We start from the raw sequence: 27832 nt of genomic DNA on the forward strand, positions 1-27832 counted from the left end.
ACAGTCTTTCTAGCGAGGAGCAAAACAGGGAACAGGACTGTTGCATGAATTTTTTTTTTGCAAAGTCTTTAGTAGCCAGACTAATCCCAGACACACCTCGTGCTGACCTTTACACACATACACACAAAACTTTCTGGGAGACTTTCTTCCCCCGTCCCTTGCTTAATTCATCTCCCACAGGGCTGCTTGCTGGACCTGGTGATCCTGCTTCCGTACAAAGGGAAAGAGCCTCCACCTACCTTCATCCTTCCCTCCCTGGTTCCTCACTCCCTCTCTCCCCCTCAGGCTGGCAGGATTCCTCGGGCAGAGCATGCAATCAGTTCGCAGGGAGCAGCCGCAGCCACAGGAAAGATGCAGAAGCACAATCAGAAGGAGCATCTCTACAAGCTGCTGGTGATCGGGGACCTGGGAGTGGGCAAAACCAGCATCATCAAACGTTATGTCCACCAGAACTTCTCCCCCCACTACCGGGCCACCATCGGGGTGGACTTTGCCTTGAAGGTGCTGAGCTGGGATGCTGAGACTGTGGTACGGCTGCAGCTCTGGGATATTGCAGGTGAGTACAGAGGAGAACCCTTTGCCCCTTAACCTGACCAGAGACAATACAAAATATAGATCCAAATTCATCTGTACTAATCTTTAAGTTGGAAACTACCGGTGCCTATGTGGTGAGGGAGAGGAGATTGAGGAGAGAAAACTTTAAGAGCAGATTGACATTTTAGAGCTTCCCTAAAGCCACCAGACACCCAAACAAGGGGTGTCAGAATGAAACCTGCCCTGCCTGATTTGTCTCCCAAGCCCTTGGATGCACGTGGGGACGTGGGCACCTCTCTCCCAATGTCCCAGTTCTTCCCCTTCAGCTTCCCTCACTAGACTAACAGATCTCTGTGAAGGGAGGGAGACTATCAAGATTTTCCTGTTACATCTATTTAATTTGGTGGAAGAGATGAGGGATTCAGTAAGATGGTTAAAATTATTTTTATAGTTTAAAAAATAAGGAAGAAGTATCAGTGGGTTACTTTATCAAAAAACCTTCCTTCTTCCTTTCCTTCCTCTCTCTCCTACCTTCCTTCCTTCAGCCCAATGAAATGTAAACAACTTCTGACATGCTTTGAAAAGAAAAGTGTTTCTATTTGGCAATAATCCTTGTGGTTAAAAATGTATTTACTCACGTTTACTTGTCCTTAGTCCAACATCAGGCAAAAAAGATTATTTGCTCTGTGCGGGTAGAAAAAGAATGAAGAAGTCCATCTATCCTTGCATGATAACATGATTAAAAAACACAGAATTTGACACTGTTGCGGTCAGTGTTTTGGATTTTTCGTATTCAGCTTCCAATTAAAACCACAACTTTATATTTTTGCCACCCCCGTTACTAGGAATTAATCACTTTTATTCAGACTACAAAATAAAAGTTTATCTTTATGGCACATTTCACGTGCAATCATTTTTCATTTAGTATACGTAGGAATCCAAATACAGCTATCACACAATAGCTTACAGCAAAAAGGAAGGCATTTTAAAAACTCAATTAAATTAAGAAGTTGCATTTGTTAAGTAGGGAGTAGAAGTGAAGATTATATCAGCTGTTAGGCAACTGTGCCAGCCTGTGGCCTGAGCTGTGGGTTCAGTGATCTAGTCTGGAAAGGCACTGAGTAAAACTAGTGAAATGAGAAAATTCTTGACATTCTTATTGGTGGAGGGAGTGCCTTTCTTCTACACTTAGTTGCCTCATGTCTGAGCTCTGAATTTGGCACCAAGGTACTAAAACTTATGCAACAACCCTGCTTTATGCAAAACATGCATAACCTCAGCTTTTTGGCACATCAGTATAGTAATGTAGTTTTATGATATTAAATATATATATGCTCAGTTTTCTGTATTAAAAGTTGGAATAATGGGGAAAGCATTGCTTTTATGGCTCACCTGTGACCAGTTATAACCATAAATACATACACATCCAGCAAAACTTTGCTGCATGAGAAAAAGCATTTAATAGTAAATTCTGAATGCATCAGGGACTTAAAGAATGTATTTGCATGCCTTGTTTCAGAGATTTATTACACTACTAATCATGTGCTGGCGGATCATATGATGTAGCTTTCAGTCAGGCTGCAGAAGCAATTACACCAAGTTGTAGTACTGAATGACTAGCATGCTTTCTGAGTTATCACACATGACAGAGAGAATTACAGCATAGTACTAAATTTCATATGAATTGCTCAATTCAAAGCATCTCTGTGAAGGTCAAGACAGTGGCTGGTAATAAAAAGAGTTGCTGTCTCATTTTAATGACTTCTGTGTAAGGAGCTTTAGATGTTGAGGGCTACATGTAGAAAAGTTCTGTGAGCAACACAGTGAATTCAGATCAGTGTGGTGCTGGCATAGAAGTTATTGCAAATAAGGTGTCTGGCTGGTGAGAAAAAAGGTTGTTTAAAAATGAAAGCAAAGTAAAACTGCCTGGAAATACGGAGGAAATGGAAATGTTTTATCCTGGCTGTAGCTGGTCATATATCACCACTTGCAAAACAGAAATATGCAAGGATAAGAGGGAGGAAAATAAAACCTCTGGTTTCAGAACATCCTCTCCTTTGGCAGAATCCCTGTTATTAGGTCATGTTTATCTTTGGGGGTAAAGGAATAAATTTTCAGTCTCTATCCAAGCTGAAGGATGTTGGCTTAGCATTTAGGACATCTTGAACTGAAGCAAATGCAGCAATATATGAATATATAAGTATATATGTGTGTGTGTTTGTGTGTGTGTATGTGTGTACGTGTATATATATCAGCTACCATTTTAGCTCTTCCATCCTCTCCTCCCCCTCCATTATACAGCCAGTGAACTTACTACTAAGTGTGATATGCACTCTTCTTTGCACTTCACTATGTGGATCAGTGGGTAGTAAATTGTTTAACAGTCTAGAAATAATGTTCTCAAAAATGTTTTGATTAAAACTAGTGTCAAGCTTATCTACATTATCAGTAAGATTTACACACGGGGTGACTTCACAGGAGGAGTGACATACTCCAGCCGAGGACCCAGCAGTTTACCCCTGTTTACCCTTACAGACGTAAAAAGAAAAAGTAAATTTGGTTTATCTGGTGCCATATGATTTCATAGGTAAATGTAATTTATATTTCTGTAACGTATTTTTCTGTATTCTTTAATTTGGTAAACAAAACTATAATAAGATCTAATAACTAAATGCTGAACCTGCATTTATTTATGTGAGAGATAAATGTTGAGCAATAGGATAACTAAGCATTTAAAAAAATAATTCAGGGATAAGATAGGTTCTGCATCATGTATTATTACATTAAGACTTGGGGTTTTTTTTAACAACTAATATATTCCTGAAGCTGTGGATGTTATACGGGAATAATTGGGCAAAACTTCATGGTTTATGGTGTTATGATATCTGTAACAACACACTGGCATTAAAATCTATGAATTTATGTCTGATCCAGTGAAGTGCCTAAAGTTTCAAGTGAATGAATTGTAACTATTTTGTATGGGAGGAGATATAAATGGTAAGATTCTCCTTGACTTTAATTTCTGCCCAACAGTTCCATTTTATTTCATTGAATGTCCCAAATTCTCACTTTTGGTGTTCCTGTCCCTCTAATGTCATCTAAGTCTTGCTCCCCAGTCAATTTGTTTTTGTTTCCATATCTTTTCTGCTGTCTCTGTGTGAGTCCCCTTTAAATGCATTAACAGACTGTTAGAAGGAAAGCTTTAAAAGAAACTGTTAATCATATTTTGAACAAGGCTGCTGTGGTGGGGGTGGCCCTGCAGATGCAGGCTGGGACTACTTTTGAAGAAGGCAGCTATTGCAGACAGCAGACCTGGGTGTATTTGCTCTTCACTTCTCTGCAAGGCTGCTCTCAGTGCTACTGTCCATGTTTCGTGTCCTCACAGCCCTGAGATTTCTCTGAAGACCAGTTTTAGCTGCAGATTTACTGCAGGGAGCACCTCTGCGAGTGCAGCAGAGGGCAGAGAGCAGCACTTCAGAGCCTTCCCCCTCCCCTGCTACTTTTTCACAGCCATGTCAGCATCATCGTTATCCCTCCTGCTGTGTATGTGTGGGCTGGATTATTCACTGCTGCCGAAAATATGCTGGTTTGCTTTTACAAGGCTGGATCTCATCTTATAAACAGCTGGTCCAATGCACTGGAGACATCCACACACCACCAGTGGTGAAAGAACAATTTCATTTCCTTTCCCTGCAACTTTCACCTTTGGAATCAGCAGTCTTCACACAGATATAGGCAAATGTCTTTGTAGTTGTAAAGTTTTTAAAACTATTATGCTCCAGAAGGAGTAAACAGAGTGTTCACTAATGCCAGCCACAGCACATCCTCAGCGGTTTAGAATTTTAGTGGCTGCTAAGCATCACAGTACATATGCATAAATAAGATAGTCATGGTGATTTCTAGCCTAAGTTACCTTGAAATTACTGTTCTGCAAACATAAATAAGACCGTCATCATGATAGTTTATTTCAGTATAGATCTGTGGTGGCATCTGAGGGCCTGATCGTGCTGACAGTCTGCTTTTCCACATTCTGGCATGGTGTACGCCATCTCAAGGCTGGCTTAAATTTCAGTCCATAAAGACAATGACTTGAATTCAAGGGTGAAAATTCTGAAAGTTACTTTGAAGAGAAAGGTGAAAAATATTGAAAAATATTTAAACCTCATCCACAGTTTCCAGCTTCTCAGTGTTGGCTAAAGGCCCTCTGTAAAGCATGGTGGTTCCCAGAAGCTTTTGCCTCTTAGGATGAGGGATGGTGGCAAGAAGTAAAAGCTGCTGTAAAACTGGGCATTAGGCAGTTTTAATCAATTTTTATCTTGCACTATATTTCAGATACTGTGGGCGAGATGGTGAAAATTATCTGAGTTTTAGCACTTTATCATTAGTTTTTATACCTTATCAGAGATGACAGTGGTTTATGGAAATTGTAGATTTCTGTACAAGTCATGCTGCCAAATTTATGTGACGTGCATTTTGATAAACTATGCAGATTCAGCTGTTGATTGCTTTAAACCCATACAATGATGCCTTTCCCTGCTGCAGAGGTGCCACTGAGATAAGGATAAATGTGCAGGCAGGTGCTGTTCAGACAGGGAGCCATAGAATCATAGAATCATTAAGGTTGGAAAAGACCTCTAGGATCATTAAGTCCAAACATCAACCCAACACCACCAGGCCTCCTAAACCTTGCCCTGAAGTGCCACGGTTACATGTTTTTGAACATCTCCAGGGATGGCGACTCCACCACCTCTCTGGGCAGCCTCTTCCAATGCCTGACCACTCTTTCAGTGAAGACATTTTCCCTAATATCCAGTCTAAACCTCCCCTGATGCAGCTTGAGGCCATTTCCTCTTGTCCTATCACTAGTAACTTGGGAGAAGAGACCAACACCCACCTCACTACAGCCTCCTTTCAGGTAGTTGTAGAGAGTGATAAGGTCTCCCCTCAGCCTCCTCTTCCCTTTAATAGAAATCTGGTTGCTTGGTCTCACTGGGTTCACTTCAAAGTGGGGTAGGATTCATCTGGTTTAACAATTAGACACCTTGTACTGAACCATCTGAGAATAAGCTACTCACCCTGGGCTTGCCAGGGGTTTGAGGGTAGAGATTAAATATCTCCATCATGAAGTTTATGTGACCACTCTTAAATGTCTAAACTTACTGAGAAGATGCCCTCTAGATATCTCTTCTCAGTCGCTGACTACAAAGGGACCCTAATCTTAGATACACCTAGTTAATTTTTTGGAACCTAAATTAGAGTTGATGAATCACAGTGTAAAGCATTGTCTCAGTGGGCAAAGACCATCAGACTCGTGGGGTTTGACGCCGAATGTCAGTGGCCTTGCAAGGAATGCAGTAAAATACAATGGGCCAGATCAAACAAACATTTCACAAGTTTCTGACCCTTCCAATGAAAAGCAAAACCCATGTTGCCCAGTCCCTCTTGTGATAAAGGCCCAATGTTCCAGGCTGCCTGCGAGATACCACTGGATACCTAATGGTTGACTATTTTCTAGCCTAATTACTGTGTAAGCCATTGTGTTGCTGAAAACCTAAGGCCAGATTTTATACACCTTTTATACATTAAACAGTGCCTATTTTCATGAGTAATTCTGCTAAATGAAAGTTTTAGGAATCTCATCTATTAACATAGGCATTTGTTCACATAAGGGAAAATCTTTGGAAAATAGAGTCCTCCTGGATCCTTAGACAAAATATTAGCTCTCCAGGTACAATGCAAACACTAGTGATCACTTTTTTCACAATGTAAATCAAATAAATGTAAAGCCATTATGCAAATGACATAAAAGTCTGTGATTTACAAAGCACCTCTTTTTCCATTCAAAGTTGCATAATGTCTTTATGCCAGGCATGCTCATATATTAATTGCAACCGATGGGGAAAAAGAGCACTTCAAAAAGGGTTTAGGCACTTTATTCAGCCAGCAGCTCCATTCTTTCTCTTTCTTTGAAGTGATTGTTAATGGAAATTGGTGAGGTCTGACCTCCTGCATAAAACTGCTTTTACGAACACAGTGGCTTTTCTGTGCAGTGAAAAACTTAGGTATCTGCAAAAGCAGCTGGAAGCAGGAGGAGGAATCAGTGTCATACCATTTGTCAGAACTTTGTGGGCCACTACCAGCCAGAAGATCACATTGTAAGAGCCTTCTTTTCCTCTGATAACTTTGCGATGAATGATTTTATGCTGCAAATTAAGAATTTAGTTCATGTTCTATAACAACATGTCCCGCCTGTCTTAGAGATCTGTGTCCCAATAAATATGTGTAAGGCCCAAGTTTAGCTGTTCTTACATCATCTACATCTCATCCACAGTGCATGCATCTCAAGAACTTTTCATGAGAAGTGTAAAGTAACACTGAAATACAATATGCATCAAAAACTAATTGTATATGTTGCTGCTTGCCTTACTGCTAAGTTTCTAATCAGACATTGACTTTTGTTTAAAGGCACCTTCTTGCAGATGAAGAAAAATTGCTCAACAAGGAGATTATTGAATAACACATGACTTAGCCATTCATCTGATTAACGCACTGATAGGAATCATAAGACATTTTAATAAAGCATAGCTATAAGAAATTTTCAATATGACCTCGTATTTCCCAGAAATTATATATTTCTATCTTGCTTTATCAATAGGACACAATGTTAGTTTAAGGTAAAAAAGAAAAATTAACATGAATTTGGAGAAGACAGACATCCACTTTTGGTTTCTGTATATGTGAATGACTTTCTCCTTGCTGCAACAGCTAGCGCTGTTGCAAACAGGTGGTGTTGACTCCATAAGTGCGTTCAGTGCCATTTCCACTAAATGAACCACATGGTCTAGAAGTCCAGTAATCAGCTCTCTTCAGTTCTCAACCCAGCCTTATATTTGACAGCAGAATTTCCATCAGATAAAACCTCCACAGGTAACCTTTCTAGGGTCAGAGGCAGACTGCCAATCATCTTGGCTGCCTAACCTACTCAAAATTATGCACATAGAGAAAATAAGGCTAGAAACAGGTTTCCACTGAATGCTATCTATTTTCATAACACCTTTTCTCAGCTATGGAAGCATATGGTTAAATACAAGAGTTGTGTTGCTTAAAGACTGCTGTTGTCGTGAGACGTTTCGGGAATTTATAATTCTTATTTTCAGATCACAGCTCAGCAGTAGACATCAATGGAAATTCTATTTTTTCATTTCAAGAAAAATTATGTGTAATTTATTGCCATTCTTAGAAACATTTTTTCAAAGGTCCCATGAAAACAGCATATGTATTAACAAACCCACAGCTGATCAACATACCACATCCTAATATCAAATATATTAATTTTTACACTGTTAATCATATAAAATTGTAGATATTTACAAATGTCCATGTTTGAATACAATAACATAGTTAGCTCACAAAAATACTGTAAATAACTTCCCAGAAAACAGAGTTCAGCAAATAAAGCCACAAAGCTTCTGTACAGATCTTTTGTGAAACGTCTCATCCCAGGTCTTTTCACTGAAGCAATACAGCTCTTCATATCACTACTGCTGTGCTATTTCTTAGAACACTTTCAATGTTTGTAAGGCTTTAAATTCACCTTTCTCACCTCTGTGTTTTCATTTGCCAGAAAAAGTAAATTCATAATGACTCTAATGCCTGGTATGGCACCAGAGCTTATGTTACTGTTTATTATCACTTGCATGAGAATATGTAGGATCCTCTTCATGCAGGAGCAGATCAGTTGTTTTAGATGTTTCCTGCAAAATCCTATAGAGTCAAGGAGCTCCCAATCTGGTACCTAGGTTTTTTGTGACTCTTGTTCAAAGTCCTGTAACGTACACCAAGACCCTTGGTACTGTCCACAGACTCAGAAATCTGGCAGCTTAATAAGACTGTACACTGAAGCTCAAGCTTGTCATAAAGTTATTAAATTTCCCTGGAGGTTTGCTTTAAAACTCCTTTTTCATGCTCTACTCTTGCATTTTCATACAAATAAGTCTAGCATGGTGCTTATCATTATTTAGACAAAGAGTGGCTTTTCAGAGACGTACAAAATTATGTCCTACCTTCAGTAATGTTCTCTTAGAAAACCTGCTATGTGAAATATTGACCTAGATTGGAAGCAGTGATTTTTACAAGGTGGTGTTTCTTTTCCCCTCCTGCTTTCCTCATCACAGGTCAGGAAAGATTTGGAAACATGACCAGGGTATATTACAGAGAGGCCATGGGGGCATTTATTGTCTTTGATGTTACAAGACCTGCAACGTTTGAAGCAGTGACAAAATGGAAAGAGGATTTGGACTCTAAGTTGGTTCTTCCAAATGGCAAACCTGTGCCCACAGTCCTCTTAGCAAACAAATGCGACCAGGGGATAGATGTTCTTATGAACAACGGCATCAAGATGGATCAGTTCTGCAAAGAGAATGGGTTCGTGGGCTGGTTTGAAACATCGGCCAAGGTAATGTTTCCATTTCTTTTTAATTGTTTCAAGTACAGAGAAATTGAGTCTAAAAATAGTTCACTTGGTTGAAAGGTGTACCTTGCAAAGCTCCTCTCTTGGTGGAATTAATTAAAGGTGAATTTGTAAATTAATACATTTCTATTTCTTTTAGGCCATTTATTGCAATGCAAATTATATATGATGTTCTGAGCTGCTCTAATATGATAGGCCAGCAGTAAAGTATGTAACTGGTCAACAGCTTACTACGCAGTAGCCCGGGGAGGAAGATGACCTTTGGCAAGGCACAAAAGCTGCCTCTTATGAATAATATGAGGATGTTTTTCATAATTCTTAGCAGTGAATATTATCTCTAAATATTTTATAACCAGTTTGCCTGAAGCATGCTGATTTAAGACAATAGCTTTACTGTCTTAGAATCCAGAAGAAAAGTCAGTCTACCATAGTACTTATATAATGTTTACTGTTATAAACACTCATTCTCAAAAGCTTTTTCAAAAAAATCACATACCTGGGGAGGAAGGCAGGATCAGTGGTCAAAGTGCTGAATGAGCTGCTCTGAGGTTCAGTTCCTTGCGTTGGTACAGATTTCCTGGGTGCTTACAAGAAAATGGAAATGAAAATCAGACAGGGCACTGGGACTTCCAGGGGATAAAGGCCCAAGGTACAGTGGTCCTGTATATCAATTTGAGATTTCTCAGACAATCTCAGTGCATGCAAGATTTGGAGACCTGGCATGAGAAATATTGATTTGAATATCAATGGATATTTTGTTTGTCATATTCTCCAGTTACAAAAGCTGGTGTCATCCTTAACAGCTCTGGGGAACATTTGGGTGTTTTAAATGTAAACAGTTTGACTCTGGTTTGACCTAGATTGTTAGTAGACTAAAAGCCAAAATGCTACATTCAACTGTTTAATTTCTTTTAAGCATTTTATGAAAGTTACTTGAGAACCTTTGGAGTGTGTACTCGTATTTTCCTTTTCTGGTCTTGACTCTTTCTTTAAGCATTAATATTTAAAAGAAATCTCATTTGTAATCAGCATAAGTAACAACAGGTGCCTAGCAGCATGTCCTAGTCTGCCTCAAGCATAGCATGAACTCTGGGATGAGACATCTTTGTGGTCAATGTCTTTGCTTTTCTACCAAATCGGTCTCAAAACTAGTCTCTGTTTCTTCAAAATGCAATCTTTAGGAAGACATTTTAATCTAGGTCAATGTATAAATTATCTTACTCTATAAACAGGGTACCTCTCATTCCTGCATGTGCAGGACCTGGTTTGAATTCAGGTCTGTGGTTCTCTGCTGATTTGTGCTCAATGAGGCAACCAGAATCCAGTGTTCCTCTCTAGGATAACCAAACTTTTACTATGGACAGTGTCTAGTTCTGGTTAAGAAAGAAGCCAAGATCTCTTATATCAGATTCTTTGTGATAATTATGCAGAAAGCTAATTATTGCAGGAAAAAAGGAAAACCTAGAGAGCAAAGCATTTGGAATAGCAGCTACAAGAAGAAGATTTGGAGAGTTGAGGGAATTATTACAGGACAAATTACTATTATTATTGTATAATAATATTCTCCCCCTTTTCAATATTCTGTTAGGTGTCTAACTATCTTTCAGGTCACAGAAATATCTGTTTGTGAGTATTTGGGATCCAGTTCACCAGTGATGTGTAACGCTGTATATGGCTATTTAGAATTACTTCTTCTTCATTTCTAATGTGTACGTGAGTCTACATTTCCAGGACAAGAATCAATTCACCAAAAACTAAGACCTGAGGGTAAAACCATCACAAAAATCATGTGAGAGAAATAAATAACAGATTGTTTTAAAATGTCTGCATCTAAAAGATTTTCAAAGAGAACGAGAGGGAACAGGAGGGACCGCTGTTTAAAGTATACAGGGCCATAGTTTCGTTATGCTAGGTTTGGATCAGCAAAGTCAGGCAGCTGGTCACTGCTCTTTGGCCTATGAGAAAGGAATCTGTACCATGAATTCCAGAAAGCAGTCACCAGCAAGCACCTGTCCACCTCTTAAAAAGAACAACAACATATACTCTGCCAAGGGCCATTGCAGGTCATGGCAGAGAATGAATGTACAAACAATTTCAAAGGTGTCAGAGGGGTTTTACCGTGATGATGGAGCCAGCCTTGGGCAGAACTATGGAAGTGTAAAGGACGATTAAAGTTTAAAAAAGTCACAAGAGGGGAAAATTCAGTCCAAGGTTTTCTAAGGCACATGGAATTAAAAGTTATTTTAAACAAAGGAAATATCTAGATTTTTCTTACTTTCTTTAATTCAGAACTCCAAGCAGTCCTCAGGTTACCAGTGCAACCAAGTAACAACAGAAAGAAATCCAGCTATGACTAGTCTTATCTTCAAAAGCCATTGTGAAGGCAGCAGTGAGAGTTGAGGACACATGACTTATCAGACTGTTCTCTGCTGCTATAGACTAACGGCTAGGATCTGTTATTCTGCAATCCCCACACTTGATTTCCACCCAGAGTTATAGGCTCCTGACTTTAAAATGATGCAAAGAATAATTCCAATGAATAGAGTAGAATCACAACATTTAGGCTAAGTTAGATCAGAATAATTTTCCTGCTTGGTCTAAGTTCTGAACTAAAACCTAAACATTGTTTCTAAACAAAAGTTATTATTACTAGTATTTTAAAATATTGGATGTAACATGTATCTTGTATTCTTTCAGCCTAGGGCATATTAAATAATTGAACTCAGATCTGGGGAAAATAAAAACCTAGCTATGGTTGCTATAGAGAATAGAAACTCTTTTCTGAAGCAGAAAAACACTGACAGAGAAGTCATCATATTGCAGCTAGCAGTTTTAGCAGTTCAAGTAACTAACAACTCTTTTTTGTGGTATCCTGGAATAATTAGATCTCCAGAGGTTTTCCAGAGACGTGCTTGGAAATGTTATATCCTTCAGAACAAACTGAATATGATTTATGCATTTTGGAAAAACAAAGGTGATTATTTACAAAAATACTTTAGTTCTGGTCGCCTTGCAGAAAGTATCATGCTATATATGCACCTACCATATTTCAAGCTGTCAAAGGTTTGAAATTTTTGTCTGTGGCACTGACAGATTACACCAAAAAACATCACTGTATTATTCCCTAGTGCTGTTTTTCTTAAGTTAACAACTTCAGTATAAAACATTTGAGCCACCTAATGCATTCTCCTGTATTAGTTTTGATTCTTGCATTAATCTAAAGGAAAGACTCAGCCTGTTCCAATCTTCTGCTCCCTACAAAGATAGAAGAATTTGTTCTGATAGTTTGCCATGTGAGAAGGGCCTTGTGGGGCAACAGCACAATGCAGTACAGTCATGTTACACATATCGCCATATATCTAGTCCAAAGAGACCAAAGAGCCTGGTCTCTTTTACATATGGTTATTTGGTTTGTTCATATTGATTGCCTGTCCCCAGACAGGCATGAAATAACCCTTAATTGTAAATTCTTTAGTAAATTTCATTACCACAACTATTGTGCAAGATGCATTTTTATAAACGAAGAAAATTTCTCCTTCCTGGCACACCTTTATTTATCCGGCACGTGGCCAGAGAAGCTGAGAGCCCCACTCACACTTCCAAGCCTTTAAACTGTTTTCACCACCATTCCTAGTTCAAAGAGGTGAGCTTTTGATTTGGATTAGAAAAGCAGCAATTTCATGCTTATTATCGCTTTATAATGAAAACGGAAATTGTGCATCAAAACAGACAAGTCAGACAAAAACTAAATGAAAATACCTACTTCAGAAATAACTTGAAATACCTTATGACTGACCAGGGCTGTGCTGTGATTATGCTGGAGTTCCTCTTTTCCCTGCTGTAATTCTGCTGTCAGCAATACAGAATTAGGTGAAAAGACATCCACTTTTTGTCTAAATTGCCCAGAAGGTCTGGCAGCAGTGCCTTTCAGATCCTTACCAAACTAGGGCAAGCACACAGCTCCTTGTCTGCTGAGCATCTTGGCCTGGAGACTGACTGAGCACTGAGTCTCTGGGCTGTTTGGACACATCCTATTTGGACCAGGTAAAAGTTATAGAATCTTTCCTCTTCTAGGAAAGGTGGATAATAACGTTTTCTTTCCCCACCTTTTGTCTGACAAGCAGTCCACCATGTGTAATAGTGCCCAAATGCTGGACTAGAAATCAGGAGTCCTCTTTGTCACTGATGTACCGAGTAACCTTCAGAAAGTCACTCTCTCCTCTGATCCAGCCTCTTCTTCCATAAAGCAAGGGCAGCAATTCTGCTCATCTTACCAGTGAACTCTGCGCACGAACCAAGCTCTACTGTCCCTTGTTTAAATCACAAATTCTTCAGTTCTTCTGACTGGACAATTATTATGAAAGTTGAAAAAAACAAGCTATACTGTAGACTTGCAGAAGAACAGGTTATGTGTTTTCAATTTCCATAAAGACAAACAAGGTTTGGACATGTGTTTGAATTAGGCCGACACACTACAGCTAATCTGCTGATCTGGTAATTGAAACCAAACCAATCCATTTGAGACTGCCAGACCTAGTTAGGGATGTGTAGCTCTTACACTGTCTTTTTAATTTACTCAACAAAATATCTAACCTATCTCACCACACAGAGCCTTAGAAAATACTTCAGCTTCTGCCATAAACCAAGAAACGAAGCTGACACCTAAGGCAGAAGCTTTCAGTTCAGATATACGGTCACTCTGTGCAGAATCCTCTGCAGAGTTTGCTTCCCGTGACTAAAAGAAGACGAGTTGCTTCAGATCATCCTACAGGTATTAGAGCTGTCCTATAGCTCTCTGGATCACTTTTATGAAATAGGTTATTTAGTGCTGGCCAAAAGCTGGAAGTTCATGGAAGCACAGACCTGAGGGCGGAAGGGACCTCTAGAGGTCATTTAGTCCAACAATTTTGTTGCAGAATATCCAATGGGTTCTAAGAATTCAGTTACAGAAACTATTTTATTCTCAGGGTTGCAGTCACAGGAGTTCACATCCATGAAGTTCATGTTCATGCATCCAGATGGCTTTTAACTCATATGCTTGTGTTTTCCTAGAAACACAACTGCAGCTGTACGGCACATCTTACTAAGACTCTGCTGCCAGCGGTTTCCAAGGGCGCTCTGCTAAGGGTGCATGTGGAGCCATTTCCTCAGGTTCCTTGCTCCATGGCAGTGCAAGTTAACACATCTTGGAAGTCATATCCCTGCTCCTGGATTTTAGCACATTATAGAAATAAAATGTGGAAACTATGTGATTCTCACTAGGTTCCTATCTAATACTCAAATATTTCAGAATCTGTAATTGTTTGCTTAAAGGAAGTTTATTTCCTTTAACTCCAATAGTAGAGAATAAGGTCATGTCTGTAAGTGGTGCTAGCTTAGACCTTCCCAAGTGCCCATGTTAGGTAGCTATGCCCGCAATGAGTGTTGTTCTTCACCCTGACTTTCAAGGTAAGACTCAGAAGCATCAGATTCAGTCAGAGAAAGAAACTACCCAAATGTAGAAAGGGAGCAGTTTTATACCAGAAAACAACCAGACAGACAAATCTAAGATACCTGCATGGCAAAGAAAAAAGGTTCATTTGGAAGTAAGACAGGCCCAGAAAGCCAGAAAAGGCCTTTTTTCCTTCTGTAAAGAGCAAAGAGTCAGTCTAGTCTGAGGAGATTTATTTCATATCTTAAAATGGAATACTCTAAATGTTAATGTTCTGCATCTGCATTAGAGCTGACAGATAAGGGGTAAGGCAATCCAGAATGCAAAGAAGCTTGCTGAGCATATGTAGTGCTTTGAGAGACATTCAATAAAGTATTTATTTTCCCTTCAGCTAATGGTTACATTACAAGACTGACATTATTTCCCACAGCAATAGGTTCAAAGGTTTTAAATCATGCAAATCTACTTCCCTGCCCCAAGTTGCTATCCTTTCCCTAAAACTGCCCTTTGAAAATGTATATTTGAGTGGGCTCAAACTACAAAGTGAACTGTAATTTCATTTGTGTCTCCCAGTGTTCCTTTCTGGCTTTCAGAGGTTGCTCAGAGTTATTTTCTTTGCCTTGCTTTGTCTGGTAATAGAATAAAGAGTAGCATGTGCTGATTTGCCTTTTTGCCTTCTTTCTCAATGGGGTCAAGAGAAAGACCGACTCAAGTAGTCATACATCATCACAGGAGCTGGGTTCAGGTCCTTGCTCTGGCAGACAGTGGCCATTTGGTGCAGAGTAAGTCCTTAGGGCTGGATTCATAACTTAGTTCTTGCATCACTGACTGTGATAGTGTCTTTCAGGTGCTGGGGTTTACTGTGGCACAAAAATCATAGAAATGAGTTAAGCATCTCCGGGGACAGGACAAGGAGAGATGCCCAGGAAGCATTTCATAAAAGCTAGTGTGCTAAATCAGGATGTCAATGTTGGAAGTAGAACAAAAGCAGGAAGAGAGGATTGATAACAGCAAAGGCATCATAATACAGGTAGGATCCTTCCTTTTTGCCCTTGCAGTAAAAACTCTCCCACCTTGGGAAAGAAAGGTGTTGCATTCCTGCCTTATCATGAGAAGACTATGCCATCTCCCACTTTCCAACTAGCCACCATGCACTGGACCAGGTTTCATGCAGTTTCCTCTCTTTGGGGGTCTGCTTTTTCTCCATTTGATAAATGGCCATAGCAGCCCTTGCCTATCACAGAAAGGTGCTGCAAAGATAAATACATCAAACATGCAGTGCTGGGTAACAACAGCCTTAAAAGTAGTATAGGACAACAGACCTTTCCCAGTGTTTGGAGAATTGGGAAGATAAAAGTGCCCTCAGAGCAGGGTAGAAAACAAGCTACAGCACTACAGGTGCATCTAGTACAATGTCAAGAGCTAGATAACCCCTGAACATCTTGATGTTCAAATGTGGTTCCACCAAGGAGGCAGAGTAGGTCCCTCAGTATGACCTAAAAAGTTTCCTTAGAAAATGAAAAGAAGTTAGTAAAAAAAAAAAGAGAGGGAAAGGAAGGCTAGGCAAGGGAATGGAAAGGAACGGAAGAAAAAAAGAAGGCAAGGAAAAGGAAGGCAAGAGAAGGCAAGAGAAGAGAAGGAAAGAGAGGAGAGGAGAGGAAAGGAGGGAAGAGAAAGGGAAGGGCAAGGCAAGGCAAGGAGAAAGAAAAAAATTCTGAACTGCAGCAATCATCACAATTCCTGTGGTGTTTTGTGTAGCACAAAAGCCATAAAGGAGATAACAGTTAAGGCATTTCAACAGAGTCCCACTGAAAGACATCGTTTCACTCTGTTGTCTCACTTATATTTTTTTCTTTATTTGAAACATAATTAATTTTACTTTTAGGCATAATTGGGGCTGTTTCTATGCTTCAGTACAATTAGTAGGGTGTCTGCAATGATTCTTCTCTGTCCAATCGTACACGCTGACAGTTGGTTTTTGGGTGGATTTTCACCTGCTCCTTTTTCTCTGCCCTTCCCTAGATTGCCTTTCAACACTTTCTGCTCTCTAAAATTACCAGGTGTCTGGGTGTCTGTGTTCGGATAGCAGATCACCTTCTACTGTCTGCAGCTGCTTCGCTGCCTAACAGAATATTGATTTCTTTTTTTTTTTCCAAAAGACACTGTAGGAGAAGAGGTGCAGAAATCAATATTTCATTAGACAGACCAGACTACAGCCATGTCTGATCCACAGACCTGGGACACGGAGCAGACACTGTAGGATTAGGGTTGTAACAAAAGGCAATAGTAGCATCAGCAAGGAAGTGGTGAGGGCATAGAGCTGGGACTGCAGGAGTTGCTTTGTTGGCATGAGCACAGGCATCTTGCAGCGAGTGACTTAACATGCCACTTCTCATCTGTACCGTATACCAGTTGTCACGCGAGCCAAGGGAGAAGGCTGGAACTAGACAGAAGCTCAAAAACAGCTGTGCAGTCTGCCAGGGTCACCCTTCCTCTCTTGCTCCCTTTGTAACCCAGCAGAAATTATCAACTACACAGCTTAGTTCATAGAACTGTTCTGGATAAGAAAATGCCTCTCTGATTAACACACATCACAGACGGGGTTTTTTATTCCTTTCTTCTCATACAGAAAAAAGGCAGAATTTTAATGACATGGGTGCAAATGCTTGGAATAGTGAATCCTCGCAAACCAACACATTTTGCTTGAAGTAAGAGCTCAGTCACAAACTTCAGCAGGTGCACCTGAAAGGATTGTGCCCTGGCGGACAGGAAGGTGGGCATGGACTGAAAGAAAGTAGAAGCCTTTTCAAGTGGAATAGCCAGAGCCAGGGATGATCTCTATCTGTGTCTAATCCCACTTTACAGATATTCAGTAAATCTGGGCAGACACCTAGCAGGAAGAGAGCAAACTCAATCCAAAATGCAATTAATAATGTGATAAGGAATACAGGTCAAATCTGGTAAATCATTTCATTAAGATGGAGAAAGAGCAATGCAGAAAAAGAGAAGCTTTTAATTTTCATATTCCAAAAATCAAATATTTTGACTTTTAATGTCAAAACAATACGTGCAAGTTCAAATTTGGCTTTCTTCCCCAAGAAATCCACAGAGGATTAAAAAGATGTTTAATAACCCAATTTCAATTTGGTTTGAGTTCTGGCTGAAGTAAAACAACATTGTTTTTCCCTTCTGAATTTTTAGGCTTGGGGCTGGCACATGGACTTACATCCATCACCAGTGGGGATGAGGGATGTCCACCTATACTCATTTTATGCTTTTGTGGGCTTGGGTGCCTTTTCCGCTCTTACCAAATGCTGATCTTAAGCCTCTGACAAAGAGGATTTCTGTTAATACATCTGAACATTAATCAAATTGAGCACAAGCTCAGATAGTCACTGAGACATTATTGAAAAAATGCATGCTGCCATCCCAAGAGAGAAGTAGCACATGGGTAAATGAAATGCTTATCAGTCCATTAATAAAGGAAAATGCTATGCAAAAGATTTTTACGTGTGTGTTTTTGTGCATTTAACAATCCTGTTTTTTCTCCAGCTTTCTAAGCAGTACTGAGAGATATTTTTCATTGTCTGTCTTTTCTAATAAAATTTCACAGTGTTCTGAAAAAGACTTTTGGTGCATGCTTGAGGAATTTGCTTGTCTGGTCTGAGAGCCATGTGATACAGTAACATTTTAACATCTCAGTACAGAGCTGATTCCCAGCTCTGCATGACTTTCTAGGGGTCAGTATGTAAATGACTTGTCTAAAGATTTGTGTTTTTTTACAACCAACTGATACTATTTACAGGTCATGTTTCAAATATTTAAGTTCACTTGTGTAGTTGAATAAACCTGTGAAATCTTGGCACTAATTAACATCTTCAGTTAGATCTCCAGAACCGAGCTCTTTACTGTGGTGCAAAGGGATTGTCAATGGAGTTTGTGGAGCTTTGCCATTGATTTCAAGGGGAATAGAAATCAGCCTCACATAATCCGTTACTTTAGCTTTTGATCTTCGTATAATTATACCACCTCTACTGAAACAAACACACATACTTCCGTTTCTCTCTTTTGAAGCTGAACTTCATACTTAAACATCTCATCTGACTTTTCTTGAGCATACACATGCAACAAAAAGTGTCAGGTGTTAAATTTTACAGGTGATCTTATTGATGATCCTGAATTGATACTGAGCATTTGCTGAAGGTAGACTTCATGGCATTGTGTGCATGGGTGTTTATGGTGTCAGTACAACAGGCTCCAGATTCAGATTGGAAACCTGGGTCAGTCTTAGACTGCAAATAAAAACATAACGTTTATGGAGAAAGAAGAGTATGTGCATATACATAAATACATACATATATATTTGTACGCATTTCTGTATGTATGTATGTGGGTGAGTGATTTCCCAGACGACTGAAGCTACTGTGAGGTTTCTATCTCCTGTCATATAAAATAAGTAGTCAATGCCAACAGTTAGAGTAGAAAAGTGTCTTTTATGCCAGAGAGCCTGACTTTTCATTCCAAACATATCTGTGCCTGTCATTAAAAAAAATCCTTACTCAGTAGTACTGCTTATTTTATATGCTGTGCTGAGCTGTGTCTCACTGATGAGGCTGTTTCAGCTTTGCTTATTCTACAGAGTAAGGGTTGCTGCAAGTTAAACGTGCTGCTGGAATAAGCCACATGTAGAAAAAGACGTGTTTTGCCTTCCTTTCTAAACCCCTAGAGTGAGGATTTCTGTCTTGCAAACGAAACCAATGGTGATATAGTTCTTCTGAAGCAGTACATTGGAGATAACTCAGCCTCAACAGAAAATAAGTGAGGACTCTGACAGAGAACTTTTTTAACTATTTTGTGAATAACTTGAGATTGTATCATTTATCCAATGAATCTTGTTCATCAAAGATTTCATTGTGAGCATTGTATACAGAAATGTTCTTGAGGCTGTGGAAAAGGCTTTAAAAATGAGTGCTATTGATGTCTGTAGTTGTTGATGGATTATTAATAATTTGAAAATCAGAGTAACCATTATTCAAGCAGTAAAATATGGATTTTGGAACATTACTTCAGGCATCTGTCTTTAACAACCAGGTAGCGGGTTTGTGTGGCAAGGTTTTGGTAGCAGGGGGCTGCAGGGGTGGATTCTGTGAGAAGCTGCTAGAAGCTTCCCCCATGTCCGATAGAGCCAATGCCAGCTGGCTCCAAGGTGGACCCGCTGCTGGCCAAGACCGAGCCCATCAGTGATGGTGGTAGCGCCTCTGGGGTAACATAGTTAAGAAGGGGGAAACAAAAAAACTGTGGAACTGCAGCCAGAGAGAGGAGTGAGAATACGTGAGAGGATCAACTCTGCAGACACAAAGGTCAGTGAAGATGGAGGAGGAGAAGGTGCTTCAGGAGCCAGAAAGGAGGTTAATGGTGGAGCAGATATCCGCCTAAGCCCATGGAGGGCCCCGCACTGGAGCAGGGGGGATATGACTGAAGGAGGCTGTGACCCTGTGGGGGACCCACACTGCAGCAGTTAGTGATGAACTGCAGCCTGTGGAAGGACCCATGTTGGAGCAGTTCATGGAGGACTGTCTCCTGTGGGAGGGACCTCAGCCTGGAGCAGGGGAAGCGTGTGAGGAGTCCTCCCCCTGAGGAGGAAGGAGCAGCAGAAACGTGTGATGGACTGACTGCAACACCCATTCCCAGTGCCCCTGCACCACTTCAGGGCAGAGAAATTGGGAGTAAAGTTAAGGCTGGAAAGAAGGGAGGGGTGGGAGGAAGGTATTTTTAAGAATTGGTTTTATTTCTCATTAACGTACTCTGATTTCATTGGTAATAAATTAAACTATTTTTTCCAAGTTGAGTCTGTTTTGCCTGTGACGGTAACTGGTGAGTGACCTCCCTGTCCTTATCGCAACCCACAAGCCTTTTGTTATATTTTCTCTCCCCTGTCCAGCTGAGCAGGGGGAGTGATAGAGCGGCTTTGGTGGGCACCTGGCACCCAGCCAGGGTCAACCCACACATCTGGCCATTTGTTTGTTTAGTTTATTGTAACAATCAAATCACCAAGATTTTGGGGTAAGTTAAAGTGAGCTCTGTGTATAATTTACAGGAGTTATGAATCATAATTACAAAAAACCTAACTAACTAAGAAACTACAGTGAACATTATTTAATACAGTCAATTTTTAAAAGCTGTTTATTAAAGAAAGTAAACTTTTGATGTTGCCTAGAGAGAAATTTATTATGCACAGGAAATATGCAGCATGGTGTAAGTAATATTGACTAATCAACCTCTCTTTCTTTTTCACTTGCAGGAAAATATAAACATCAATGAAGCTTCCAGATGCTTGGTGAAACACATAATTGCTAGTGAGAGTGATCCAGTTCAGTCTATTGAACCAGATATTATAAAACCACACTTGAATTCCTCCAAGGTTGTCAGTTGTTCAGCTTGCTTTAAATCCTAGGAGACCTCCAGACTATTACAAGAGCTGAACAACTATGATTCACAATGTATACTTTACCCAACATACCCAGTCTGCCCAGATTGTCCATAAGCAGATTGCCGTTTTCTCAAAAAAATACTTTTTTTTTCTGTAAGTTTGACAGCTAAAATTTATTGTGAGCTGTTCATTGATAGCAACTATTCAAAACTGTCTTTGGCTTCTGGTCAAATAAGACTCATGCTGATAGTTGTGTTTCCCAGTTGGGTAGCACCAACAGTGATATCAAAACCTATTTCTTTGCAATGTGGGTTCCCAAAGCTTATATTTTTGATGTGGCTGCAGTAATACTCTACTTGTCCATTGGTCCTCCAGCCTGTCATCTTAATACCCCAGACAGGCATCCATCATTTTTACACTTTATTGTCATCCCTCACACCTGAATAATCTTGTTTCATATGAGGAAGATAATTATGACAATGAAAATATAGCTGTTCAGAAAGAGGCAACAAAAGTGTTCACAATGAAACATTCCCATTACAAGTTCAGTCTCCTGGATGAACTGGCTGGATTGAACACAGAATCATAGAATAGTCTGGGTTGGAAGGGACCTTTAGAGGCCATCTATTCCAACCCCCTGCAGTGAGCAGGGACACCCTCAGCTAGGTCAGGTTGCTCAGAGCCCCGGCCAGCCTGACCTGGAACGTTTCCAGGGATGGGGCATCGACCACCTCTGGGCAACCTGGGCCAGTGTTTCACCACCCCCACCAAAAAAAATGTCTTCTTTATATCTAGTCTAAATATACGCTCTTTTAGTTTAAAAATATCACCCCTTGTCCCATTGCAACAGGCCCTACTAAATTATCTGTCCCCATCTTTCTTATAAGCCCCCTTTAAGTATTGAAAGGCCACAATAAGGTCTCCAGGCTGAAAAATGCCAGCAATCTCAGCCTTTATTGTCATCCAGTTATCCAGAAGAGCTTGAGAGACTGAACCCTGATGTAGTTTTTGCTACCCCTTTCTGAAGAGTTAAATTCCAATAGTTGTTAGCATTATCTTCAGGTGAAGCAAGATGAAATAAGTCAAGGGTAATGGATGACAAAACAGGGAATCAGGGGTACAGTCTCATAGTTTAAGTGGCTGAGAGTTTTCAGAAAGGTTATCTGTTCTTGAAAAGTACTCATTGATTTTGTTCCTGCCTCTCCATTCTTCATGCCACAGGTGTTGTCCTTGCATTTTTAAACTGTGTATATTTTATAAGTCCCTGCATGTGTCCCTCCACTATGTTGATTCTCATGGGAAAATTCACTATCCAGCATAATGTAACAGCTGAGCTTTTCAGGAATGCATCTGTGTTGAATAGCAAGATATTTGCTTTCGGAGAATATTCTTCTAAAAACCACAATTGTGTTAATAATCATCAGGAGCAAAATGAAAGAGTCCTAAGAAACGCTCCTGGAATATGTGTGGAATTTGTTGAGCTGTATTGTGGAAATGAAATGGTTGATTTTCAGAGTCTCACAAAATATGCAGGTTAGTAGTCATTCAGACAAGTGTGTCTAGACAAGAAGTCTTGACATCTGGCTGCAAGCCTCTGCAAGACAAACTTTGCCTGTCTCCTGCCACAGACAAATCACTTCCATTTTCTTGTTTCTACTCAGCCTTTTCCTTCCTAAGCTGTGAAATCTCAGTGGCAGGAGCTGTCTTCTGAGATGGGTTTTCTTCCTTAGAGGTAACACCATGGAGGGGAGGAGGCAGAATCTCATTACCTCTTGTGTTTGCAGACATCACTGCAATATTTCCCTGAATACTTAGTTGGAGATGAAGGAGTAAAACTCTCAAAAGCTAGTAAATAGATGTTGGGTGGGAAAAAAATGAAAAAAGAAAAAAAAACATCCTCAGGCTGACCTTATTCTGTGAGACCTATTCTATGGGGTTAATGTGTTTCAGACGTTCAGCCTATTACTGAATTATCTGTTTACTTTATAGGCACTGCAGAGGAGAGCCAGGGACAGAGACAGCTCTTTTTGTGCTCTTCCTAAACCCTTAAACTGATATATTTTTGTCACAGAATTTTAGAGTAAGAAAGCAAGGTCTGTGGTTTTAAAAATGAAAAGCCGCATCCAGAATTAATCCACAAACACAGAGATGTAAGGATCCATATATATCATGGGCTGGCTTTTTTTGAGGAGAGTAATTTTCAAGTTGTCTTGATCACAATGTTATCCTTTAACACCTATGTTAAACGTCCTTTAAATCCTGCTGTGATCTGGGTCAAATACCTAAATCTTTCTGCCTCAGTTTCCTCATCTGTAAAATAGGGATTGATGTACACACCTACCTCACAGCACTTCTTGAAAGTTACTGTTGGCACTGTGCTTTGAAGATACATGTTATCAAATGCCAAGCTCTATTACTGCTCAGAATGAAATATGTGTGCCCTCTAGCATAAATACATGGTGCTGTAATGCCTTAATGTTCTAAATCTATCTAGAGCTTGTCTGTGCTGCAACAATTAGCTTCAATTATTCCACCTCAGTTAACCTAGTCGAGGTTATAAGGAAACGTGTGACAGCATGGGATGATTAGATTAGCTGCAGATGTGTTGCAAAAGGAAACTGTGGCTGCACAGATGTCATGGTACTAGTTGAATAATCTCAGCAGCAAAGCTGCAGTTCAGAACTAGCGCCAGGTCAGCTATTTCAGATTTAGAGCATTATTTCAGTCAAGTCGTATGGATGCCTTATTAAGGACAACACTTTCTTCATACCTTGGGCTAACACTGTGGGGAACAGAAGCACCTAGATATTCAGGTGGCTTCTAAAGGGCTAAGTTTTTATTAATTGAACCCCATGCTTTAATTATAAATCTAGACACCTCAGGTGCAGCACAGAAAGTTGTCATCTCCCAAAAATTATTGCAACAAACGTAGCAGTTGTTAATGTGTTTTAGTTATCTTCAGATCACTCGTCTTTGGGGGTTTCTAGCCAATATCCATTAAGCATAATGGTAACTTTCACAAATGTTTGAGAACTATGGCTAAAGATCTGGTATAATAGTAATCAAAAAAAAAACATATAAATACAACACTTAAAGGACAGATACTTCTTTTTTTTTGCTTCACTGTATTGTATAAACCTGCTTTAAACTATGAACTCATCATCCATTCCACTTGTTTCTGTTGTGTCAGGTTTCACTGCAGTCACAGTTCTGGGACATATTTTCCACCTCTGGTAGATGGTGAGGAGAATTTGGCCAATTTCTAGACTAAGGAATACACAAGGTATAAGTTCTAAAGTCATACATATTTGCACTGTAAGAATTAGGACAGCATCATGAAGAATCAGGCTTCCTTAGGAGGCTGCATAATTCCAAATGTTCATTTTTGTTTGTACTGAAGAGATAAGAATCTGCCAAGCCTCTTTCTATAACACAATAAATGTGTGAATGCCACCTGGGTATCTAGCAAACAGAGCCTTTTTAGAAGGGGTTGTCATAGGCAGGCCAGAATAAAAGCTTTGATTTAGAATTAATGAGCTCAGTTTGCGCGAATACCCTTTCAGGAACAAATGTAAAATTTAATTATACTGTGTCAGCCTCTGACAGGTCGGGCTTCCTTGTTTTTTATTGATACATTCTGTGCTATGTCCTCTTTGCTGGTCGCTAGGGACCAGGCATGTTAATTGCATGGCCATTTCAAAATGAAACATTTTCCCCTTCTGTTTGCAGTAAGTAAAGACACAAGTCTCCGTTGCCTTCCAAGTGGGCAAATGTACTGCAAAGGGGATTTAAAATTACTTTTCATTCTAGTTCATTCATAAGTACCCCTCTGGGTGTCCCAGCACCTAGAACCACAAGCTGATGCACAGGTGAGGTGCCGGCTGTGAGGGATCAGCCCAAAACACTCATGAAAAATAGTGGTTGAGCATCTCAACCCTGAGGCTTCATTTACTAACTCAGCCACAACACTGGTAATGGCAGGATGTCTTTCATTTTCCGTCTCTGAAGCTCCATACAAGCAAAATCTCATGATCGTGAATACCTTGGGAAGCACATACATATTACTGATAGGAAAATGGATGGAGTGAAAGGAAAGGTAAATATTACTCTATTATTCCAGAAAGATCATAATTCATTTGACCAAGTTGAGCTTTCAACAGAAAGCTCAACTTAATTTGGACTCTGAAAATCAGACTTAGTTCTTCTGATGCACCATTTTTTTAGATCATGTCTTTTCATTGAACTTCTCTATTCAGGAGTAGTATTTTCCAACAGTACCTTGTGTATGCAGCTTGAATTGTTGTACATCAGTATTTTATCTTCAGATGTTTTTTGGCTTCTATTTTAACCTACCTGACCATATAAAAAGGGGAGGGAGGGAGAAGGTGCATGTTTATAAACAGTCTTGTTTTACTTCTTAAAACAGCTTGTCTGGCTGGATGAATTGAAGTCGGTAAATACATGTGGGAAATACAATTTTATGTCAATTGCCAGTAAACAATCAATGAAAATATATTTTACTGCACCAATATTTATGCATGTGGCCGCAGGTTCTATTGTAATAAAAGATGATATTTCTGACAAAACATGGAATATGAGTGTTTTGTAAAATTAATTCATTAATCAAAGTAAGCACATGCAAGTAACCACAAGCTAATTCAGCTTTTCTCATATGTAGCCAACCTCTGATATATTTGTACATATAGATATATAGATATATAGATAAAAATAGTTTAATTTAGGCTGTTTACTTTCTGTACAACCTCTCTTTAAAACCATCCAGATTAGTGCTTGACATTGATTAAAGAGTTACATACCTGAGACAGAAACTTTCCACCTTTTCTTCTTTCATCATCCTATTTGAGATGCAATTCCAGATGCAGCTTTTATGGCTCCCGCTCTTCAAAGAACCTCAGTTCAAAGTCTGATTTTACAGGCAGAATTTTTGACTTACTTACAAATAAATGCATCATCAGTTTGGGGGCTCGTTATTAACCACATGCTCGATTAGTGGAAGCCTGGCTGGGTAATAAATGGCCTATGTTTGCAAATCAGGTAGCTGCACGTCTAGGAGGTAGTACCTGCATTTGCCTTCGGCTGTTAGGGAAGGCTGGTACCTGCAGTAATGTTACACACTTGACCTTTCATGCTTCCCTAGATTGTTTTATTAATTTAAAAAAAAAAAAAAGAAGGATATTCTTGCTTGCAGTGTGAGTCTAGTGTTTATTTTACAGTTTTTAGCTTTTCTTCAACCGCAGAACCCCCAACATTCTGGTTTTGTTGCCTTTTTTCATAATGCAACCTGACATCCTCACACCCTGTGGCTGGAGCTGCTGCAAGACCTCCAACGAAATCCCCAGCGTTTAGTGACACAGTTGCAGCTACAGTGACCAAGCAGCTCGTAATGAGGAAATATCTTTGCACAATTTGGGAATACTCATTTCCTGAAAATCATCTCCTTTGCAGTTGCAGTGCATCAGCTGCCTAATTAAGATTGGAATCTCCGTGTTTCATGTTTCAAATGGAGTAATAATAGTTTACAAAGATAAGATATTAAACTTAGCAAAGCCACAGCACACGACTCCCCAGAGTGGAAACTGAGCAAATGAATGTCTCCTGGTAGACTTCTCTGCACATCAATAATGGGAAAAAGTTGTTTTGGTCTGATATTCGCCTTTTTTCTTCCAGGAAATGAGCTTTCACTTAAGCCATAGTAGCTCAATTCCACAACAACTGGTAATATTTCCACATGGCATCTAAGATGTTTAAGTAGTTTTTTAAGACAAGCTACAATTTCTTTCAGAAATGGCATCTTTGTTAAAGGTTTAAAAGTCAGAGGCACCTAAATATTTTCTCAGGTATGTAAAAGGTCATTTTCGGTATCTAGCTCCCATGCTAATCTATCCCTGTATCTTCTGGTTTTATGAATTCATGCCTTTGGCTTTCACAAACCATTCAAGGAAAGGGCCACTGCAGGACGTTCCTTTAGCAGAGGCACTTCAGCCGCATCCAAAGTCCTGCAAAGGAGATGCACATAATGAATGGGAAGGCAAGGAATACAGCTGGGGTCAGGGTGAACAGAAGCATCTGGGATTGGGCCAGGAACAATTTAAGACGCACTAAAGGGCAATGAAAGATGCTCAACAAGTTCCTCAGCAAGATGCAGAAATCACTTGGTGAAAATCTGATGTAGTGTTAAGCTTTCATCACTTAGAAGTCTATGAATTTTCTAGGGCACAAAGAGCTATGTTTTTACCTTGTGTGCCTTGAATTTTTCTTCTTTACTAGCTACCTTGCCAAAAATGCTCAGTTTCTTTCAAGAATTCTCTCTCTTTGGCCTTTGGTGCCACCTCGTCTCCTTGTCTTGACACTTTGGTGAGGATCTTTTACGAGAGTCATTAAGACTGAGGCTCATGCTGCAGTCTTTATGCGCCTTGCATCCAGATCATGCCTCCAAAGGCCTCTTGTCATGCTGCATTAGCATTTCTGATCATTGGTGATAGTAGGTGTCACTGCAACTCATGGCTGATAAAGAGAAAAGGTACTTTAAACCACCTGTACACCAGTCTGCTGGCAGTGTGCTAACATGGCTTGTCTGAGCGTAGCTGGCATTTCAATAAAAAAGTTAGAAACCTGACAGAATATAAAAAAAGAAGTTTCCCCAAAGAAACTGCCCCTGGCAGTCTGTGTCTGCTACTGGGCAATATACAGGTAATGGGTATTTAAGGATCCATCTGAGCCGGGCTAACATGTCAATCTCATCCTGGGGGTTTTAACTCTGGGAGGAAAACTTTGGTTCCACACCTGAGTGAGGGTGATGTAGGGGTCAGGAACCGCAGCATGCAGCCAGTATGTGGGGGGAAGCAGCAGTATTAAATATATTAAATATTAAATATACCACATTGATATAGGAATTTCTTCAGTTTTCCCTGACAAAAGTGGTATATTGACAGAAGTGGACTATTTG

The 27832-nt window shown here is 39.8% G+C and overlaps 1 protein-coding gene across 1 annotated transcript; it reads left to right on the top strand.

Moving 5' to 3' along the window:
- The first annotated feature begins 252 nt into the window (after positions 1 to 252).
- On the top strand, positions 253 to 25438 carry RAB38 (RAB38, member RAS oncogene family). The gene is made up of 3 exons (XM_009505525.2): positions 253 to 556; positions 8709 to 8989; positions 20737 to 25438. Exons 1-3 carry the CDS (start codon positions 352 to 354, stop codon positions 20887 to 20889), a joined length of 639 nt encoding a protein of 212 aa, XP_009503820.1. The 5' UTR covers positions 253 to 351; the 3' UTR covers positions 20890 to 25438.
- The last annotated feature ends 2394 nt before the right edge of the window (positions 25439 to 27832 follow it).

Source organism: Phalacrocorax carbo, chromosome 1, assembly GCF_963921805.1.
Source record: "Phalacrocorax carbo chromosome 1, bPhaCar2.1, whole genome shotgun sequence".
Taxonomy (NCBI): Eukaryota; Metazoa; Chordata; class Aves; order Suliformes; family Phalacrocoracidae; genus Phalacrocorax; species Phalacrocorax carbo.

Bases quoted from the DNA above. Each gene is read 5' to 3' on its own strand.
- RAB38 (XM_009505525.2), top strand. From the start codon at position 352: ATGCAGAAGCACAATCAGAAGGAGCATCTCTACAAGCTGCTGGTGATC. The intron at 557-8,708 runs GTGAGTACAGAG...TCCTCATCACAG, and splicing joins GCAGCTCTGGGATATTGCAG to GTCAGGAAAGATTTGGAAAC. The intron at 8,990-20,736 runs GTAATGTTTCCA...TTTCACTTGCAG, and splicing joins GGTTTGAAACATCGGCCAAG to GAAAATATAAACATCAATGA.